Source organism: Hemitrygon akajei, chromosome 2 (assembly GCF_048418815.1).
Source record: "Hemitrygon akajei chromosome 2, sHemAka1.3, whole genome shotgun sequence".
NCBI lineage: Eukaryota > Metazoa > Chordata > Chondrichthyes > Myliobatiformes > Dasyatidae > Hemitrygon > Hemitrygon akajei.
The window spans coordinates 38,105,710-38,128,821 of NC_133125.1; the positions used below are offsets into that span (position 1 = coordinate 38,105,710).

Here is a 23,112-nt window from a genome sequence, read left to right on the forward strand (position 1 = left end):
CTGACCTGTTTATTTCTTCCAGCATTTTGATCGTGTTTACTCCCGATTTCTAGCATCTGCAGAATCTCTTGTGTCTATCTCAGGTTAAGTTTTAGGTATCAAATAAAGGGTAAGAGGATGTTTCAGTGGGAGAATGGAGAAATAATAGAATGCAGATGCTGGAATCTGGAGCAAAATAAAAACAAACACCATGGTAAGCAGTAGCTATGAGGTGGGAAGGGAATTGTTTATGTTTCAGATATGTGGCCAGAATCAGGACCAATAATGGAGAAGAGATAGCCAGTATAAAGAGGAGAGAGGAAGGGTGGTTAAGTTCAGATCCAGATTAGTTTATTGCCGTGTACACCAGGATGTAATGAAATTCCTTGGTTACAGGGGTTGGTGGGTGACAGATAGGCTGATAAACAAGTCGGTTCCGAGCTTCCTTGACTACACATTGTCTCATTCTCTCTCCTGAAACATGGTTATCCCTTTCTTGCAGTGTCTCCTGTCTCTGCTACATATGGTCTAAAGATGAATTCTTCCATTCTAAGCCAACTGAAATGTTCTCCTTTCTCAGGAAATGTGGTTTCTCTCTTACTGTTGTTGATGGAGCCCAAATCACACATTTCTTTCTTTTCTTGGGGGACATCTGCCTTCACTAGCCCCTGCTCTGCAAGCAGTACAGAGTAAGAGTTCCTCTGGTCCGCACTTTTCATCCTACCAGCTTCCACATCTAGCAATTCATCCTTTATTATTTCCACCAGTTGCAACAAGATCCCACCACAAGCCACAATTTCCCCTCCCCAGCTTTCTCTGCCTTCTGCAGGGGCCACTCTGTCAATGTCTCCTAGTCTGCTCGTTCTTCCCCACAACACCCTTTCCAGCAATTGCAAGTGGTGTAACATTTTCACTTGTGCCATCTCCCTTACAGCCATCCAGGGACCTAAACAGTCCTCCCAGGTGCATATTTTCATGTGCACTTCCTCCAATCTCACATCCTGTTCAGGGTCAAAGTTCAAATGTTCAAAGGTTCATTTATTATCAAGGTATGTATCCAGTATCCAACTCCGAGATTCTTCTTCTCCAGATAGCCACAAATAAACCATGGAAGTCAGTTCAAAGAGAAACAGCAAACCCACCCTGCCCCACATAAATAAAGAATGGCAGCACAATCATCAACCCCCAAGCTCCCCTCCCCCCCCACACAAAAAGCAACAAGAACATCAGCCCCCAAACCACCTCCTCCCACATGGAATGCAACAAGGACATTGCCCCCCACCAAGCCTATCTCCATCTGCACAAAACACAACAAGGACATTGGTCCCCAAAACGCCTCTTCCCCACACAATGGGAAAGAATGTGCAACAACACAGAATATAAAAACCCCAAGACTGAAAAGGTCCATAGCCCATAAACCAAATTCATTACGCAAGACATTGGTAAAATCCTCCAACATCATCGTAAGAGACAGGCACTACTTAAGTGCGCAGGCCTACCCTTCGGGCACAGCGATAGGCCACACAGGCTCCTTCTCTGGCAGCAGAAGGATCCCACCGGCCATCAAAAGACAGGTAGTCGGCATTGAACCCTCGCTCATCTTTGCCATTCGCCTCAGGGCTTCTATCTTCCTGGTTGCTTTAATTGGCAAATAATGGAAGCTTTAATTGGTGAAATGGAGTCAAACATCGGCTCACACTCCGTCTTGTGGTTTCTTTCCCTTGAGGATCGTGCTTCCTTCCCCAAATCTTGTCGTAGACAGCAAAGCATTGAATCGCTCAGTTGATCTTCGAACTTTAAATCACAGGCTCAAGCAGTTCCAGAAACATACTTAAGATGAAAAACAGATGTAAAAGAAGTGAAATAAACAGTTTTGTGGTTTATCCAGTAGATGTTGATGGAGAGAGCATTGCACGCAGGTGCCATCTTGACAAATGTTAAAGTAGATTAATTATCAAGGTTCGGTGTACATTTATTATTGAAGTATACAACCTTGAGATTTGTCTCCTTATGGGCAGCCACAAAACAAAGAACCCCAAAAGAAGCCAATGTAAAAAAAACTGTCAAACACCCAATGTGCAGAGGAAAAAAAACTGAACATACTATAAAAATAAGCAAAAACGTTCAGAGCTGAAGTTTTGTGAAAGACACAAAGCCAGGCATCTCTGCTGCCGCAGCAGGCCACAGCTTCAGTTCAACACTGAGCCAAGTAATCACCACAGAGCAGGACTGACCTGTCCCTTGCCTCCAGATCTGACTTTTTCACCTTTTTAATCTAGCCCAACGTTTTAATCGAATAAACATCAGGTTGTTCCTCACTCTCAGACTGCTCGGGGTCCTGGACCCTGCCACCACAATTCGGACCATACCCGAGCTTCCCAATTCAACCCAGTGTTAAATCGATCAAGTGTCTAGCCTTTCCTTGCTCTCGGAGATGCCTCAACCCTGCTTCTGCCTCTGCTTGCATCTGCTTGCCTCGAGCCTCTGCTCACCTCGCCTCTCCATTGTTAGTAGTGATCATTATTAATAAAGTACTTAGTAGTTTTCTTTGCCACTGATTAAGTAGCTGCTGAGTTTGCCCATGCCCTCCTAACTGCATTTGGTGCTCCTGATATGGCTTCCTCTGCATCAGCAAAACCAAACGCAGGTTAGATGACTGGTGGAGCATCTATGCTCCTGTCCACAATGGCTATTCAGAACCCTGGTTAATTGCCATTTCAACTCCCCTTCCCATTCTCACACCACTTTCTGTGCTTGGCCAGGTTGAAGCCCAATGCAAACTAAAAGAACAAGACTCGCATTCTGCCTGGATTGTGTACAATGCAATGATAGGGACACAGAACTTTCCTTTTGCAAGTAACCCTCTCCTCCCACATTCCCCCCCCCCCCCCACTTCTCCTATTGATCAACCTCTGGTCCTCCCGTTTTTCTTCCTTTTCCCAGATCCCTTGCAATCTTACTGCAGCCTCTCATTACCCATTTTGTTCCCTTCCCTTCTCTTGGTTCCACCCACCTGCTACCCACACATACTGTCCATCGTATCCCCTTCAACTCTTGGTTCCATCGGCCATTCATCTCTCCCTTCCTTGTTTCCCATGTCCTCTTCCTTACTTATCAGATTTCTAACTTCTGTGTCTCCATTTACCATCCTCCTAACTATCTAACCCTCCTATCACATGACTCCATCTCTTTTAACCCCTTTCTTCCCTGTCTCAGTTTCTCAATTCTACCATCTCTTCCCAATCTGGCTCCCTTTTGCCCATCATTCTTCACCCCTCCTCAGTCCACCCATCATCTGGTTCTTTTTCACCACATCCCTCTTCTTCTCTTTACACCAGCTATCTTCCCCCTTTGCTCTCAGTCATGAGGGAGGGTTTCGACTCAAAATGCCAGCATTTTCTTTCCTTTCTCCATCCACCACAGGTGAGCTTTTTCCAGCAATTTTTTAAAATGTCTGCGGGAGAATCTTTGGGAAGCAGGTTTGATAGCGTCAAGAGAAAAGCAAGGAGTGATAAAGTATAAAAGTAATCAACTGAATCAGGGTTCTTTTTGATGAGATGTAAAACAGAATGAACCTCTTCAAGGAGGACATAGCCAATATCCCACCAGGCACAATTCCACAGGGGAGAGAGGAAGAGCATCCGGAGCTAGATTTCCCTGGATGACTAAGTGTATGCATATTAAAATGAAACTGGAAAAAGAGACTTATGATAAATGTCAAATTCATAATGAAGTAATAAAGTTTAACATCGAGAGTACAGAGGAAAACTGAACAGGAAATTTTTGTGATAAAAAATGGAATGCATAGGACTAAATCTGTGGGTAATCTACTTGCAAACCTAATGTATTTTGTAAACACAGATAATAAAAGGAGCTTTTAAAATAATGTGAAAAAATTTGGGAGACTGAGGTACAAGTTGATAATTTTACAACACAGAGGATGTGGGTGCTTTCAATGTCTTGGTAAAAGATGAGAAATTAGATAGGATGAGAGAAAATAAAAGGGAGGTAATGAAAAGGTTGCCAATGCTCAGAGGAAAGAAAATAGATCACTGTATCTTGGATGTATTTTATTTTACAGAGAGAAGTAATAGTTTGTTTGGGCACAATTTTCTATTACCCTTAGAAATAGTATCAGAGATTCGCAAATGTAACACATTGCTCAAAAGACAGAAGTATAAATGAAGTAATTACAGGCCAGTCAGACTAACATGGAATCATTTTCAGGACCAAAATCTGGGACAAAATTGTCACCAAGAATATTCAGGAGTGTAATGCTAAGACAGGGCTCAAGTGGGTACGATTCCATTCTGGAAATATTTTGCAAAATTGGCCTTCTGTGCATCAATGGCACTATTTTAAAGAGTTTTCAGAAGATGTCTCGGTTTTATGCGGGGCAGTGAATCATTATTATCTCAGACACCATTGAGAGAAAAGCTAAAAGGAACTCTACTGTGTAAGAAATGCCATTTCTGAACAGGATCTTACCTGAAATGCACATAAAATGCTGGTGGTCCTCAGCAGCTCAGGCAGCATCCATGGAGGGGAAGAAACAGCCAACTTTTCAGGCCAGGTCCCTTCCTCAGGACTGGAAAGGAAGGGGTCAGAGGCCAGAATAAGAAGGTGGGGGGAGGGGAAGGAGTACAAGCTGGCAGGTAATAAGTCAGACCATGTGAGAGGGTGGGGGAGGTGGTGAAGTAAGAACCTTGGAGGGGATAGTGGAAGTGGTAAAGGGCTGACTTAGAAGGAATCTCCCAGGAGAGGACTGTGGACCATGGGAGGAGGAGAAGGAGGAGGGGAACCAGAGGGAATTGTTCCACAGGTGAGGAGAAGAAAAGGGGTGAGGTGGTATGGGGAATGGAAAGTGGGAGCATGTTGGAAATGACCAGAAGTTAAAGAAATCGATGTTCATGCCATCAGGTTAGAGGCTACCCAGGTGAAATATGAGGGGGTTACTCCCAATCTAGTGCAAATGCAAAAGTGTTGCTTCGAGTCTGGATAGTGAATCTGGGTGCAGTGGCAGGAAGAGGACTAAGAGTGTTGGGAGACAGGGGAATTGTTGGGAATGAAATTTGGGAATGGTGAAGTTGGGGACTGAAAAGGGAAGGTGAGAATGCGAAATGTGGTTAGGGCTGGTGGGCAGGGGGGAGGGAGGAAGAATCCCAAAATATATCTCAAACTGGTCTTAATCTGCACTGTAACCTTTTTGCACTGGCTGTGCCCAATAATGGTCAATTCCATAACAGCGGGAGCAACACATCATGTTCCATCTGGATAGCCTGCAACCTCAGGTGATGAACATCAATTTATCCCACTTCCAGTAATCCCCCCTCTCTCCTTTATTCCTGTCCGTAGATGCTGCCTGATTTGCTGAGTTCCTCCAGCATTTTTCTTTGTGGGTGTTGCTCAAGTTTTCTAGCATCTGCAGAATCTCTTGTGTATAAGATCGTATCGGTGACTGGAAATAGTCATGGAGGTTTTGCCTTTAATCATTGTGGGACAGTGTCTTGAATAAGATACAGGGTGATATGGTGGTTCAAATTCTGAAGCTCCCTGACAGAGTGGCAGAAGTACAAACTGATCCACCCAGTCATTGTGGTCTCCTTGTACTAGTATTGATTGTTGAGATGCTCCATAACTAACATTATAAGGCATAAATGGGATTATTAAGTTCTTAACTGAGGAAACTGGTCAAAGTCACAGAGCTCAAATTGGACTGATGGGCAATCACAGTCCACTTTCTTTTTAAAGTTCCAAATAATGAAGCAAATGCAGAATAAAATGACATCTACTTTGCTCATTTTGTGTTACCGACATTGACCGCATTGTGATGTTGTTGTGATACAGACAATACTCCCCCGGCTTGGTTATATTCTACTCATTTTCCATATGGAAAACAGACATACTGCTGGCCAATTTAGATGCCAAGTCAGGCGATGATGCGTAGAATTAAAGGAGTGATGTCCATTGCGGAATCTGTAAACACCACAAAGGTTGGAGTTGTTTCAAAGCCGCGATTTACGAGTCTCATATGATGGCAAACCTGTTCAGTTTTGCTGTCATTGTTTGTGATAAAGAATAATAAGCCTGGATGAGACGAGGCATCCATCTTGTGGCAATTATAGAAGCAGACACCATACTGCAGAAGCTGGAATCCTTTTGCTGAGTTTTACTTTCTAGATTGTTACATTTATGGTGACCTGATATTGTTAATTGCATGGTTTGATAACTCTAAATTATAATTTTGCTGTTGATCAGACACTTCAGAATTCTCAAGAAGCTTACTCAAAAACCAAATTCTTCAACTGGGTAGACTTACTGGTTGACAATATTATAATTTAGTGTTGATACCATTCACTGTCAATTTCAAAGCACCTATCCTGACTAGTATAATTATCAAGCCATATACAGTCTAGACGTGCCATAGTCGAACCACGAGTGCCATTCTTTGCCGGCAGAAGTTTTGTGCGTTTAGATTATTTATTTCAGCTGCGTAGTTGCCGAACGTCAGAAAATTGTCTAAATGGAGTAACTGAAATTGACACCAATACAAAGGCATTTTGTTTTAAACTCAAGCTTCCTTTCAGCGTCATTCAATCAAAAGACAAGCTGATAAGAATGTAAACAGAAACCGGAAAGAGCGAAGGAAGCAATATCTTAAAACATAATACAGGGACATTTATTGTCAAGGGAAACACTCATGTTGCAGCATTTTTTGCCAAAAGGAAATAAAGTATAAAGGTTCAAGAAAAACTGATGTAAATACCAAGAAACCCATTACAAGACTAATTGACAACCTCCCCATCTTTCGGTTTTCAAGCAAAATTATTTTTCGACCCACCGCAGAGTTCCAACTGCGGGAAGCCGCAACAGCTGTTAATGGATATTATTTCGCAGACGTTATTTTTTTTAGCCCTTATGAGTCAAAATTTACAGCGCTGTTAGTAATTTGGCCAGCATTGTCCGCATTGGGCAGAGATCTTTTATTTGTTCTTATTAACTGCGTTTTAACCTGTCACTTACAGTGATGAATCTAATACTACAAGTAACGTGCCGCTTCACCTCTCTTTAAATGTTGCATTGATTTAACAATTGCATTGAAGTTGTAGCCAGAAAGTGGTTAGCAAGAAATCTTCGAAATTATCCACGTTCAAACCCATCTATTCTCCTTTCAGATTCGCCCTCGATCACTAAAGGAGGCATTGCTGTAGTAAGGAGCGCAAACGTTGATGTGACTGCAGATATAATTTACGATTTGGTTGTTTTTGAATTGAGCTTTGTTAACCAAATATTGAAACGAAAGTTAAAACATGTCAAATACTGGAAGGTACAACGAAGTGTTCCCGACCCCCACCCTCATCTCTTTGCTCAGAGGTCGGTGTTTATGGAGTCCTGCGAGTCCCCGATCTTTTTAAAATACGCTGTAATGACAGATTGCTCGAGTATTTTGCAAAGAGACATCCGACCCTAATTAGCCGACATTCCATACAGCGCTCGGGTGGAGTGGAGCACAAGAGAAAAACATTCTCATTCCATGAAACGCCGGCAGAGCCCCACGTTACTTTGATTGACAGATGAACAAATGTTTCCTCTCCCTTTTTTCCCAACTTTTCACTTGCGCTAGAGGGAGGGGTAAGAACCATCCAAGCCCCAGCGAACGGCTGCTAGCCTTCCGCTATGAGGCGTCAGCTTTGCACTTTTTACCATCGCCTATTGGTCACTGCTTCAGCTACGCGTCAACGCCCCACGTGGGATGAACAGCCACGCCCGCTCACGATTGGAGAACCTAACAATGTGGGCGGTCTTCCAGGTGAGACTCCGCCTCTACCCTGCGGCGATTGGTTAATGAATCGTAACTGACATGTTGCTGCGAACAGAGAACCCGAGAGTTCAATTTTGTGATTGGTCGAACGCCGATGCTAATCACGATTGTCGGTGGGGCTGCTACTTTGGTCGGCATTCTGGGAATTGTAGTCTGTGTGACCGCTTTCTTTGAGTAGTTTTGTTTCAAGTTAATGGGCAAAGGGACTACAATATCCAAGACGCAACTCACCAACAGCCCTCCCTCCTTTTGGGGCTGGGGGAATAGGCGAAGTATCGCATCTCTCCACCTCCAGTTTCTCTCGCTGAAGTGAAGTTGACCGGGGTGAGAATATGTAAGAATGTTAATGACACCGTGCTTCTAAATTTGGTAAACACAAGTCATTACTTTCGCATGTTATCGGATGAAGGGCAGAGGGAAAGCAGCCGCCTCCGAACTCTGATTGCAGGTTGGCCGCGCTTCTTCCGCTCCCTTTACTGCTGGAGTGATGGTGTAAGGTCGCAGCGAGCTGCTGCCCGCCGGAGCGGAGCGTAGCCCAGCCGAGGCGAATCTCGGATCGGCGGGCGGGCGGGCATTTCTGCAACCCTCTCCCGAATGTTCCACTTTGTTTCATCGTTTGCTTTCTGGCACCTTGGAGCTTGCTACATTCAGTCGGATCTCGTACAACTTGGCGACTTTCAAATTAAACAACTTGAATGAGACAACTCTGCTAAAAAACATTGAGACGGCTTAAGAGGAAAGATAACAAAATCCCAGCGCGATGTATCCTCAAGCCAGACATCCAGTAAGTTTTTGTGTGTGTGTGTGTGTTTATTTTTCTTTTGCTGCTTTCCGGAACATCAGTAACACGCGGATTCTAGCTTTTTTTTAACACAACGTCGACTTAATTACAAGCTTGCAATTAGTATTTGCAGACGTGCAGAATATAATGTTTGAGTTTGCTTTCTCATAATTATTAATAAATGAGAATCTCATGAGATCGTAGGTCGATTACCAGTTTGACTCGGTATTGATGCTCGTTTGTGTTTATCTTTGCAGGCGCCTCACCAACCCGCACAGCCCTTTAAATTTACCATCTCCGAATCGTGCGATCGCATCAAAGAAGAATTTCAGTTCTTGCAGGCGCAGTATCACAGGTAGAACGACTGGCTTTCTAGTTATACAGATCTGACAGCATGAAAGGGTCTAGAGTACAGGAAAAATCCAGTATATTTAATTGTAAGCCCTCTTCTGTCTTGCCCGCTCCGGGCGCTGGGTTGTGGTCCGTACTGTTCACGCTTCTTGTGCTGGCGGCTTTCTTTCCTCAATCATCTCCTCCCTTTTTAGTTGTCTGATGTAAAATGATCTCTCCGATACTCATCCAGTTTGGTTGAAGATGGTATTCTAGTGCAAATCGCACTCTGTAGTGTCGGCGATGTAGGGCAGATGGATTTTTTTTTGCATCATTTAGAGAAGCAATGATGCCGTGGGAGGGATTATTTTTACTTAATTTTGTTGCTGAATCCTGTATTTAGTTTCTTGTAAAATGTATTTTCTAACAGTTGGAAGAGTGATTTTCGCAGGAGGGACTATTCATATTCATGTTATCCCTGTTTATTAGTATTTTTGAAACGCTTTAATGTTTCGATGTTATTTTCGATATTGATTTTCCGCCGTTGCTCTTTGGCTCGCTTTCACGTTTCTGCTTCATGTGAAGTGATGATGAAGGAGTAATGTGCTCTCGATTAGGCTCTGCTCATTCGCCTAACACGCCGAGGCTTCAGTGTCAAACAATCGCATTTTTCATTTCGTAAATCCCCCAAATCTGGATTAAAATCGCGCTGCTTTGTACGGTTTGGCAAATCAGCATCAACGATGAATTTTTCCCCTCTCTCTCAATATTGAAACATTTAATATCGCCTGTGCCGATTTGTGTAGCGGACGCAGAGCTTTTTGTTGGGGTGCTGATTGCCTTTCTTCAACATTTGTGGAGTGGTATCCCTTTTCTTATTTACCGATAAAAGAAACTTTAATATCAGTGCGTTGGCGTGACTAATCTTGGAACAATTCTAGACCTCCTAACAATTCTATGTATTTTTATGGATTTGAGTCAAGCATATTTTAATTGCCAAGTAATAGTTGAAATTTCTGTGGTAATTAATGCAGTATATTACTGAAAAAAATAACGGTGGCGTGTTTGCCATGTTCGATTGTGTGAGCTTTGGTATTTTACTTATTAAAATCAATCTCTGAGTATATACTGTCATATTTTGACATATATCATAAATCATTTCCAGAAGAGTAAAATGCACTACAGCACTAATTAAGTGCACCCTGCCTTGGTAAGGCAGCCCCTCTGATGATCCGGGTACGATCATTTATGCAGAGTGTTGCCTGCAGCGCAGGCTATAAAATATCCATGTTGTATCTTGAACCATCTTTCTTTCCTTAAACAGTTTGAAATTGGAATGTGAAAAACTAGCCAGTGAAAAGACGGAAATGCAACGCCACTATGTCATGGTAAGTTTTTCAAAACATCTTGGGCTTCAGTTTTGTTGTCATTGGTTGATAATGCGTCAGTTTGTATCTTTATCTGTTGTTTGTGACTGATAAACTGTGAATTATCCAGTACTATATCTGATTTCTTTATTTTCGCAGTATTATGAAATGTCTTATGGTCTGAATATAGAAATGCACAAACAGGTACGTATCCTTCATTTTAATGGCTATTTGTTACTTGAAAATGCTTTATCAGGCTTTTAAACAGCTTTTCATAAGATACCCTAAAAGGTTATGAGGTTATGATGAACATTTGAAAGTTCTGTGCTGACAAAGGCATATAAATTTTAACTGAATTATCAAACTCCTTAAAGCTGATGCTGACTACAGAGAGCTAACCTTGTAACAGTTGGATAAAACCAAATGGAGTGGTTGAGTGCTCCTTTCAAAGTGAGTTTGTTCCATATTTAAGAAAAGACTGTTTTCACAAGACAAAATTCTAATATCAAGAGTTATTAACAGAGTGACAATTACCTTCCTGTCCTTTCGGGGTTAAATGTTTAAATTCAAAAATATAAAATGCTATTATGCATTACAACTTTCCAGCACACAACATAAATATATTTTTGGGCATCAGTGAAAACTTGTACATTTCGGTGTTATTTTGTACAATTGACAAGTTTGAAGTTAAAACACCAATGCCTTTTATTTTTGTTCATAGTGGGGCTCAGTTGATCTTCTGTGATTTCTAAAATATCTCATTGATCATTCGCCTGTATTTTACTTGGTGATTCTTTCAGTCTTGTGGAAAGACAGTGACAGTGCACTGATATATTGTACTTGTCAGCATGATTTATAATTTCACTCTCAGCCATAGTACCAGGCATGTAAATCAAACAGTGTCTCCATTGTTGTGCTTAGTAACTTCATTAAAGGTATTTTACTACCATAGTGTGAGACTCTGCTTGAGGGGTGCAGATTTAACCACTTGTAAAATGTGTATGTATCGTAATTTCCTATCTATGAAAGAGTCTTTTCTCAATTACTGTACCAAGCTCAGTGCGAGTATGGTTTTCTGTTGCTATAACATTTTGGATGCAAACCAGTGATACTTTGTGTTCTTTTTAAAGGAAAGCTAATCCTACCAAGTGACACAATTTGTTTGATTTATAAAGAACTGGGGGGGGGGGGGAGTAGAATCCATTTTCCACAATTGTTCTCACTGATGAGCACTTAATGAATAAGAAATGTCTTTTGGTAGACAATGGAATACTTTTGTAGATAACTCGTAGTTATTGTAATACAAGAAACAAATCGTGGTTAGTGGTAGTTCTCTGCTCCCTCTCCCTTCAAACTGATTGTTTTTAAAAAATAATTACACATACAAACTTAGTGAAAATTTAAAATGTGTTACATATTACTGTAATATTAATAGTCTGGGTAAGTAGGGTGATTTTGAAGCCCAATAATGTACTGCTTTACTGTTTTCCAAATTGATGTTATAAAAGGTGTTGTGAACATAAAGTGGAAAATACTGATTAACAAAGAAACAGAATTTAATAGCACTGCACTATTTGCTGTGGACTGGAAAAGTTGCCTGTACAATACCACCCCCTCTACTGGTCCCTTGATACCACTTAGATATGGTCTAATCAGGAATTGTAGCTTTTAGTCTGATTCACACAGCAAATGAGCCTTGATAGGGCACAGTAATGAGGATCAAATTGGTGATTCTTACGTACCAGTCATTAGTTCAGATATATAAAAAACACCTTTTTCATTTAGGTGAAATTGAGCAGTTTAGTACTTGTGAAATCCTTTGTGGGGGTTGGGGGAGCTATTCGGCCACCTTGTGCTCTTTGGGGTGCAATTTATGAAATGGTAGTATCAACTCTGAAAACTTAAAAAGGGAAAACAAGAGCTTTTCTTTATTTGGAGGGTGAGGGATTTGTAATTTAAGAAAATTTGCTCAAAATTAAAATACAGGTTATCAGTTTTAATTTTAACACTCATGTTTGGAGCTAGTTTGCTATTCTTGTATAAGACCCTGATTTAAAATGTGTTGTAGTTATGAATCAGTTTGATAGACAACTGTGAAGTATACTGGCAAGGACGTAGAAATCAGTGTTGAATACTGAAAAGTTGTGTACTTTTAAGATTTATATGTGCTGTTTATCAGAAAAATAAGAACATATCAATGAAGAATGTCAATGATTATCAGCTATTTTAAGCTGTAAACCAACTCAAATTAAAAAGATTGGTTGAGGAGAGAAGTTCTTTGTCTATATTTAATGTGAAGGAATTAACAACTCTTTTTTTCATTATGAACCTTTTGAGGGATGATCATCTAGATTTCAGAGTTAACTGCTAAAAATGCATTTTGAAATAAGTGAGATTATTTTCTAGAAGTAATAGAATTGGAAGGAATTGTTGCGGTAATTTTTTGCTGTGCAATTACAGCATTGCTTATCGGACCCATCTACTCCAGCACTATTTCTGCAGATTTGTGCAAATGATCTGGCTACATTCATAGTAGCATAAACTAAGAACTGCCTAATCTACTTCTTTATGGAATGGTTAATTAAGGATGATGTCACAGTTTATTTAGTGCTATCCACTTAAGTAATCTGAAGTGAGTAAACTCTGTTTCATGTTTCAGAGTTTCCTGTACAATGTGGATTACATGAATTAATTGATATGCAAAGGCAGTTGTGACTCAACAGCAAGGAATATTTGGTATTTCAAAGCACTTAGGTTTTAACTTGATTTTCAGTTCCCCAATTCTCTGTTTTCATGTAATTGAATCCTACTCAAATATAAATTAAAAATTGATGTCTCCTCAACTGACCACACCTGAGTCTGCTTAGCTTCCGAGATCGGGCGTTTTCAGGCTGGTATTTCAGGACACCACAGTAGCATAGCAGTTAGTGCAATAATACTCTTACAGCTTTGGGGTTCCAGAGTTCTGAGTTCAATTGGGATGCCGTCTGTAAGGAGTCTGTATGTCCTCCCCATGAAATGTGTGTGTTTTCCCTGGGTGCTACGGTTTTCTCCCGCAGTCCAGAAACATACTGCGTAGGTGAATTGGCCATTGTAAGTTGTCCCATGATCAGGTTAAGGTTAATCGTGTTTGTCAGGATTTGCGCTACTCTGTGCCAAATCGCTAAATGTATATAAATAAACTGTCCTTTATTTACAATGTATAGTAATGTGAAGTACAAGTACATTTGAATTCCTTATGGTAATTTTCTGCATTTGTGTTTATATAGCAAGAATTCTTGCTAATATACAGTTCATCATCTAGAATTTCCAATCTATCATCCATTATAATGATGCTATTTTAATGATTTTTGTATTTTGTTCAGATTTTGTCCTTTAATTTGTTTGCATTTCGCATTAAGTTTAAGAGGCCGTACAGAATAAAGCTGAAAATGAATATAATTAATCTAATATGGGGATTCTTATAAGCATCAGAAAGAGCAAGAGTGCTGATTAAGTGCTTTGTAACAGTTATTTGAGCCACAATATTAGATTTCAACATTGCAATTACTCTTATAATGCATGCAACAACAGATTTATGTCAGGAATTTGAATCATTAGCAAATGTTACTGCTGATGCAATTGCCAGCATTGTTTATGGATAACGATTTTTAAGATAGCTTAAGATAGATTTTAAATATTGTGTGTGTGTGTGTTTTTTTTTTAAATAAACGTTTAAATTATTGGCAGTGTCTATATACGAAGAGTACTGTTTTGGACATCTAAGATAGGGATACAAAGTAGATGTATTACATGGCCACAATCAGCTTTTTTCCTTCGGAGCACTTATTTCACTTGATGTCAATCAGCAGCTTCCTGGGCAGAGCTAAAAGCTTTAGTGTAAAAATGTGCAATAACAATGTTATTGTTCTTCAAAGCAACAAAATAGAAATTTAAGGGCTTGGCGCAATGATTGAATTTCACAATCATAACTGCAGCAGTCGATTAGAAATGATGATAAATAGGATTAGAAACCTTTTAGAAAGGCATGGAGACTGCAAAGAGGAGTGCGGCATAGATTTGCATTATATCCGATACCCTCCAGTACCAAGTGGATTGTCAATACTGCTTGTTTAGCATTTTCTAAGGGCAATAGGATTATTGATTTCTAGCTTACAAGCAATGGCTCTATTTTCACTACTGAGAAGTATTGCAGGTTGTTAAGAAGAAATTGACTTGAAGAGGTTTGACTGCTGCCCATCATGAAGCAAATAAAGCAAACCTGCTGAAGCATGGTAGAGCAGCAAGATGGGGGCCCACAGCAATTTGTTGCTATTAATTTACCATGGTCGACAGCAAATCAATTGGCATCTACTTCATCTATTTGAGAATATGCTGTCCAGAACAGATAAAAGGCCTTGTGTGGCAATGAGAATAGACTATTTGCTAGATAGAGGATGAGGCTAATGTGTAAGTAAGTGAAGTTAAGGCTTCAGAGCACAGTTCAGTTTTTAATGGAATGTATCCTTAAGCAGCTTGTTGTGCACAAAGGAATAATTTAATTCTGTTCTATCTCTGATTAATTTCATATGATATTAGCTGAAAATGTTTTGATGTGTGTATTTTAGTCCTGTTGTCAATAAGTATTGCGTATTCACCTTTTTCTGCTTAAAACAGTAGATAGGTTTTGAAATTGGCATCGGTTCATAATCAGCAATTAGCTTTTGACTGACTTGTTAAATATTTAAATAGTTCATCATCAAATCATCCAAACAGAAAGCAAATATTACCATAGAACACATTTAGAATGCTATGTTTATTTTTAATAAACAAATAATTTGTTTGATTCCGATTAAGTGGGAGAAAAAACCCAGTCTTAAAATTGTCCTATTGAATTGATGGGAGTACTATCTAGAGATTTTTAATGGTTTTTTTGTACTTCTGTTCTATTTTCTAATGGCTATAATAAATGTTGAATTATTTTCTGTAGTTGATAGGACTTCGTTGAGTTAAAGCATTCGTCTGTGCCTAATACTTTAATTGACTCTCAATCCCCTTTTCCTGCTTGTTCTTTGATAGAACTATTACATTGTCCATTACTGTTGTAGAATATTAGACTTTTATGCACAATAGGATTCTCTTTGTGGAGTTTGTTTTCAAAGATGGGCTTGTATGTATCTTCAAGGAAGGTAGCAAAGTTTCATAGGATGATATAAAAGGTGACAGTGCAGCTTATCACTTCAATGCTAGGTTTTTGTGAAATCTCCTAACTTGCACCACCAACCCATTTATTTCCTTTCCTGTAATTACTGAATCTGCTTCTATTACCTTTTTATGCTCCACATTCCAGATCATAAAACTCTTAGATTATTTTTTTTCCTCCTCTGTCATGTCTGGTTCAGTTACTAATAATTTTAAAAATAACATCTGGGAAATGTTATCCTTTCTGTAGTTTTTTCCAAACCTTTCCTCTCTTATTTTTCAAACAATGCTTTATAGGTAATGGCATACTGAGATCCTTTTCAGCCTAAGCCATTGCTGTAACTTTTGATACGCCATTTTATTACGATGGGAGAGCTTTGGCATTGAAAATGAATGACACATTGTGTATCTTTGATTGCAATAATGACATCTTTCTGTTCAACTGCTTTGGGATGCCCGAAGACTTAAGGTATCATTTATTTGAACAAGCATGATTTCCTTTATATGTGGACACATCAGCTTTTTGCCCTTGGAATTTCTTTTTCCAAAAGGGGACGGATGGACGGAGTCTCTCTCGCCTCCTCATCCCTGTGTTTGTCAACATGGAGTGCAGAGCATGTTTTTAAATCTGATGAGAGCAAAAGATGTTGAGGGTGGAGTACCGTGGGAGGGGTGTGGGACAGGTGGCAAAGTAGTGCCGGGGTGGGGGGGCATGGTGTGGGTACGGACACCAGGTGAGGTAATTTAATTCCAAATAATTAGTTTATTAAATATTCCAGAATGTCTCTCTGTTGTTTCCCACTCCCTTCTCCTTTTCTTGACCATGGTTCCCATCTCCCTCCTCCCTTCCCACTCGTCAGTTCATAATAGAGACCCATATCAGAATCTATCGATACATTCTGAATACTTTTGCACACAACTGTGAGAGTGCATATCCTTTTCCTATGTGAAGTATGCTGATTATGAAACACACTTTATTGCAATTTAAAGACAATGAGATTATTGTCATAACAGATGGTCAGAAACCCACTCCATTTAGAGTCTTCATGGGACATTTTATCTTTGTTTCGTAGAGTCAAAGTATGCAATAGTGCTCTGTAGTTTAAAGATTAATACATGGAAATTCTGACACTTTATTTTGTGGGCCCCTCTTAATGGTGATGTGCTTTTCCCTCGTCCTTTATAAAATTGATCTTGGTGGGCACAGTGTGCCTGGTATTTCTTTCATTATTGCATTTCATTGTTGGTGTGGGTAGGGAGAAGGTGGTGGAATTGTTGGTGTCTGGAGGGGTGTCTGAGGGCTTGGTGTTGTCTTTTGTGTGGACTTTCTGTTGTAATTGGTGTAAATGAGTCCTATACCTCAAGGGCAGCAAAATAAAACAAATTTCTGCTTACACTTCTCCACGATGATTGCGGGAAAAAAAACTAATGTGTTCTTGTGCCGCAAAAGTTATTAATTTCTTATCATGATTAATTCCTGCAATGATATTTTTCTTCTTCTTTGAAACAATTTAGATATTTTTACTGTTTTTGCATTAGCAAGGCAATTCTTTGCCCACTCCCGACTACATCTGAACAGAGTGGATTGTTGGGTAGAGTCGAGTACATTTCTGTGCATCAGAAGTCAAATGCAGGCAAAGGATGCCAATTTTTTCCCCACGCTGGAATAATGAAGCAAGTAGATTTTATGATAATTGAGCTTCATTGTTCACAATAGGAAGCAAAAATTGCTTCACGTTTGAAATGCAGCCCAGCTGTACTTTTATATTATACCACTGATGTTCTTCCAATATGTGGATTTCATTTTGTTGGTGATAAAAGCAAGATGCACATAAGAGATTTTCTCAGGTTGCTGATAACGACACAATATTTTTTCCAGCTGGGTCATTCTAGTACCTTTTGTTTAGTAGATCCATTAAATCTCTCTTTCACTTCATCTCATTGTGCAAGGCTTGAATATCTGGAGATGACATAAATGGATTTTGTTTTCAGTTTAGATATTGATGTTCAAATTATGACATTAAGGTTTTTAAAAAATCCCCAAAACTTAGCCTGATATTGAATTTCTCATGTTTTCATTATCTCTGAAGTCCTTGTAATTATTGTTACAAGTCTTAATAAAGATTCTAAAAATGCCAAAAATACTGCTATTATGCTTTTGAGAAACTAGCAGAAGTGAGAATTTTAGCAGAGTAATTTGGTGAGGTTAAGTGATGGGCTAGGGAAGTGAATCTCAGTTTTATGTCACTCAGTACAGAACTGGCCAAAGGTTCCACCTTTACCATGAAGTTTGCAGTGAATTAGCGAGATTCAGTTCATCAACCAGGTATTTATTGTAGATTAAAGTTTATGTATCTTTGATATTATGTTAATCATTTATACAACTCTTCCATTGATATAGTGCAGTTGTAATAAGTGGGGATGTTTATTCCATTGGATCTGTACCAAGTAAATGATGGGGTAATAAAGGCAGCTATTTTAAGGAAACCTAGGAACCACATCCTGCCAGTGTAGCTTTTGTTCTATGGTCAACTCAGGAGTTTGGATACAGAAAATGTCGAGAATCTGTTTGGAAGTAATTTGGATCCTATGAATGCAATTCTTAATAATTATTGAAGCATATATCAACTATTTTCCAGATGTGAACATATGTTGCAAATTCTATATTGCACTATAATGTGTATAACTCTCCTGTAGGCTTATTTGACTGGAGGTGATGGGATTAGTTAAATGCTATTATTTTCTTTGAAGCAGTGCAAGGAATCTGAAGGGCAATGGATAGGAATGACAAGTAGAAATTGTGTTCTTTGGTCAGAACTGTTTTATTTTGTAACTACATCTCAATATTATCTGTTGCTAAAATGTGACAAAAAGCAGCATAGCAAAACAGATCAGGCATTTTTCTGAAACCCTGCTATTTTGTTACAACTAATTGTATTCAGTGTAGAAACTACTATTTTCTTTGATTTGCTTCTGTTTATTTTCATAAATTCGTCTATCTTGTGCAATTAACTATGTTGCATTTGAAAATTCCATAGCTTCAAGTATAAATTTAAAATTGAGATTTGTTGGTTCAACATTAAGAGAGTTTTTGAGATTTACTCTTCAAGTGTACACTCTGTTTTTTGATAGCAGCCATTAGGCAATGTGTTGCTTGGAAAAAAAGGGTGGGATGTCCTACAAGAGTTCTTTACAAATGTGAAAGATTCATTAATCATTGGCTCAGCCCATGTGAGAGTTAATGACAGTTGTTTGCATGAGTGAGAATAATCTCACATTATTAGCAGTGCAATATATTAATTACATACCCATCAAAGTGTAAATGTAAAAATGCTGTCACCTTAGGCTTGTAAAAGAATCAATCATAAACACATAACTTGGGAAAATAAAGTGTCAATCACTGCTGCATGTTGAGTATTATCTGAAAAAAAAACACTTTTTAAAATTTCTGCTAGGACCAACAAATATGGCTGAACTAGTACTCATTCAGTGCTAAAGTAGACTGATATGAGGAAAGTCATGTCAAAATACACTGTAGATAACTTTAAAGTTGATTAGACCAGAGTATTTATTTTAAAAGCTGATAATGTACAGTAGCTGATAAACAGCCATGGCTCAAATTTTAAAGATTTGCTAATCATGTGCATGACACGAGAAAGCAAAACCCAGAGCAAAAAAAAAGTGCTGGAAATAGAATAGAGAGAAACAGAATTAACTTCACAGGTTGATGACTTTTATCAAAACTGGTTCCATTCTGATTTACAGTAGAAATACCTATTATTTGAAAATATTGAATTCAAATCTCAAAGCTCAGCCGGGGAAACATCCTTCCTGCATGCAGCCTATCAAGTCCTATAAGAATTTTCTATGTCTTCTTGAGATTGCTCTTATTTCTAAAGTTCTGAGTAAACTAAGCCTCTATTCCCTAATCTCTTTTCATATGACAAACTTGCCATTTCTGGAATCGGCCTAGTGAATGTTTGCTCCACTCCCTCTATTACAATTTGAACTGTACACAGTTCTCTGCAGTTTCACCAAGGTCCTCTTTTTTGATCATTTACTCCTGAACTCTAATTCTTTCATAATAAAAGTCAGCATATTATTTGCCACCTTAATTGTTTTTGCACCTTCATGTTGGCTTTCAGTGACTTATGTACAAGGTCACACAGGTCCCTTTTAAGTATCATCATGTTTCACCATTTTACAAAGTTGCTCAGCCTTTTTGTACTCAAATCCATATCTTTTCCACCTTTTGTTCCATCTGGTGTGACCTTGCTCACACATCTCACCACTGTACTTTTGAAGTGCCTTTCCATCCTCTTCCTTGCCTATCCCAGCCAGAGCTGTTTCATCAGCAAACTTGTAAATGTGATATTTGGTCCTCTCAACCACATCATTAATATGGATTGTAGTTAGCTGGGGTCCAAGCACTGAGCCCTGTGATATGTGCCCTATTTGCCACACAGCCTGCCGAAGTGATTGATTTCTGTGTATTCCTATTCCTGATTTTCTGCCTGAAATCTAATTCTCAATCTGTGCAGGATATCTCCAACTCCAAGAGCTTGTTGACTATCATCCTGTCTGGCCTTTATTGAAAGCCTTCTGAAAATACAAATTCACTGGTTCTTTTGTTTATCTTTCTGTTCTCAAAATAAATCCGTTAGATTAGACAATGCACTTTACCTTTCATAACCCATGTGATTTTGTGCTGTTGTGGTATTTCAGGATGTGGAATTATTTCCATTCCTCCTCATCTCTTACCCATTGTAGTGATGGTTAAGATGGAAATTGTTGATTAAGCTCCCATCTTGGAGGCACTCCTGTGGCAAAATTTAAATGAAAAAGAAGGCTCGTTTTCCTGTAGGCTTCTATCAATTTGTGTGCCTTTTCAAAAAAAAGGAAGACGAAATGTACATGTACAATTGGATTGACTTTAGTGACTTCTAGATGTGTTCTTGTACATAATGCTCTTTTGCCTTTTGAAGTGTCCTGCTAATCCAGTTTTTAGGCATTGGGATGTACTTTTAAGTAGCTGCCTGTACATGGGGTAATATAGTTCATTGTGTTAGTTGACTATTTCATTTTTTTTTATATGAAAGTTCTACCATGTATCTGATTCAGTACAAACAGATTCTGTTCTTTTAGCTGCTGGCACATTGACTTTATGAGATAGAATTATGCAGTTTATAACTTTGTAAAGCTCAAAAAAATCAATATTGTATCTGTTTTTGTGCTTGTGATCATGAAAAATACCTTTGCATCTGAAACAAAGGTGTCATTCTCATGAGAAAATAGAAGCAACAATTTGGATTTACAAAGTGAAGCTTTGCAACTATTCATGTTCATCTGAAATGTGTTTGATTCTCTTTTCAGGAAAAACCAAAGCATAAGAGTAGAGCAAACTGTATTAATATGTGTAGTGATTGTGATCTAAGTCTTGTTTGACACAAGACACCATGGAAATCCAGACATAGTTTAAAGTTTGAAACCAGAAACACAACCTGGCCATTTAACCATTCAATAATATTATCAATGATCTTTTAGCTCTTCTATTAAAATTACTTGTGTCTTGGCAAATTAGAGGGGTGAGGGTGAAATATATCCATGTTCTTAAATCTTCTTGATATGGGTGTTGTGTAATAATTTAAAAAGCTTAATTTTTTTTTAAAGAAATTAAGGTAAATACCTAAATTTTTTCATCTGGCTATCCATCTTTGTATTTCTCAATACCCAATCACTGTTGGGCAGAGTGGATTTTCATGGTTTCATCCTATTATTTGCTTTACTGTTAAAATGAGCCTTATAATTTACTCGGTTTGTTAGGGTTTCCTGGGCGTTGGGGATCTCTGGCAGCTGAAAAGAGCCAAGTTCAATTTTGGAGAAATGGTAAATGTGCCTGGCACACTAATCAGGTGTTATTAGATGCAGAGCTGTGTCTTTCTGTTCCAGATCTATTTCTTCCCACCCCAATTACACCTACTCAGATTGTTTCCTCCTTTGCAGCACCCTTTTCCAATCAAGGAACTGCTCTTCACTTTAGACATGTGAACTGACTGAAATAGACCTCCTTTGACTAGAGATCATGTCTGTCAGTCAAGCTGATCTTCAAGTGGGATTCCTTTTTGTCTTTAGAAGGCAAGTTGGATGCTGATGAGTTAAGACTTTACAGTCAGCAAAGGGATACACCAGTTTGATTGTTATCTTCATCCTATCAAAACATTCTGAAATAGTATTGAAACCCTGATTTTCTATGACCAAAGTAACTGGGCTGTACATCTTAAGATCTATTTCAATGACATCATCAAGGGGAACTTTCCCCATAGAGCCATTGACATATTATTTATGGACCACTTTGAAACTTGATGGAAGAGGTTGTTTCTGAATCATTGGGTGTCTTCGGTCTCCTATACCTCCTACTTGATATCGAGAAGAAGGTCTTGCCTTCTTGATGTATGCTGCCTTTTTGAGTCACTGCTTCTTGAAGATGTCCTCAATCGTGGTATTTGAGTAGTTCCAAAGATTGAGATTTATTTGTTTTTGTAAGATTTTATTCAGAGAGAATTGTCACATTACTGTGCTGATTACTGATTATTCCAAAGAAAGTGAATTTCATTGACAGTGATGTCCTTGGAAGATGCCATATAAATGTTTTTAGTATGGTCTTGTTTTCTTGCATTTTGCTAACTGTACATGAATGCAACCAAGCAATTCAAATCATTCACTCAATGGATAAGAATTTCAATTTGTGCATCATCCAGCCAATTAAGTTTTTTTTGGAAAGGTAGCAACAAGTTTATGCTCAGAGCAGTAAAACAAACAAATGTGAATGACTGGCTGAGGGACTTACCATTTAAAAAAACCAGGAGCGATCAGCTGGTCTATTTCAACTCGAGGCACAGTATCTTTTATTGTGACCAGACCAGGCAGAGAGACCAGTTCAACTTCTCAGCTGAAAAATGGTTTCTACAGTAATGTAGCACCATCTCAACTGCTCAGAAATTTTGGCCTTGCCTTTCTTTGTGTACGGCTTTCGCACTTGCAGCCATGAGGCACAAGTTCTACTGCGGAACTGAACTGTTCCTTCATAACAAAATCAAAGAGGTTTATTTTATTTTGTTTGATTTTCCATATTATTTCAAGCTGGCACATTAACAATTCTTCTTGGATAAATAAATCAGTTAACAGCCCATGGCAATGACCTTGCTTGGATCTGTTTACAAAATAACGACAGCTGCATGAAATGATGTGTCAGACCAGTGAGCCATTCCAATTTCAATATATTGCTAAAGTTATTTTTTTCTCTTCGTCATTTGATAAAAAAAATTCTGATTTTTTTTCTTGTCAAGCATTTGTTTAAGGCTTCTCATTTGTTAGCATTCACTTATCAAATTAACCAGGACACGATCTAAACAGTGTTGTTTAATTGAATGCAACAGCTTTCAGAATCATACCCCCTGTGATTGATATGTTTCAATTCATAAACCAACGCAAGCATACTGCACATTACATTTATCAGCCAGTCTGTTCCTCTGAGAATTTGCATGCTTTAAAAGCATATAGTCTCGATAGAGTCGCGTGTTCATTTGCTGCCAAATGTACATAAACACTGTTGCATTTTCACTAAATCTTAACGGCAGTAAATAATTTCTACT

General features: G+C 38.8%; 1 protein-coding gene across 9 annotated transcripts in view; it reads left to right on the top strand.

Annotated features, from left to right (window-relative positions):
* Positions 1–8,064: 8,064 nt before the first annotated feature.
* The window catches only part of LOC140740894 (transducin-like enhancer protein 4), a 150,119-nt gene continuing 135,071 nt past the window's right edge, over positions 8,065–23,112 (top strand). For all 9 annotated transcript variants that reach the window (XM_073070510.1, XM_073070538.1, XM_073070546.1 and 6 more), the window contains exons 1-4: positions 8,065–8,585; positions 8,840–8,937; positions 10,237–10,300; positions 10,439–10,483. In XM_073070510.1, the coding sequence (XP_072926611.1) occupies positions 8,562–8,585; positions 8,840–8,937; positions 10,237–10,300; positions 10,439–10,483 (231 nt within the window). In that variant the 5' untranslated portion in view covers positions 8,065–8,561. The remainder of the gene's footprint in view (positions 8,586–8,839; positions 8,938–10,236; positions 10,301–10,438; positions 10,484–23,112) is intronic.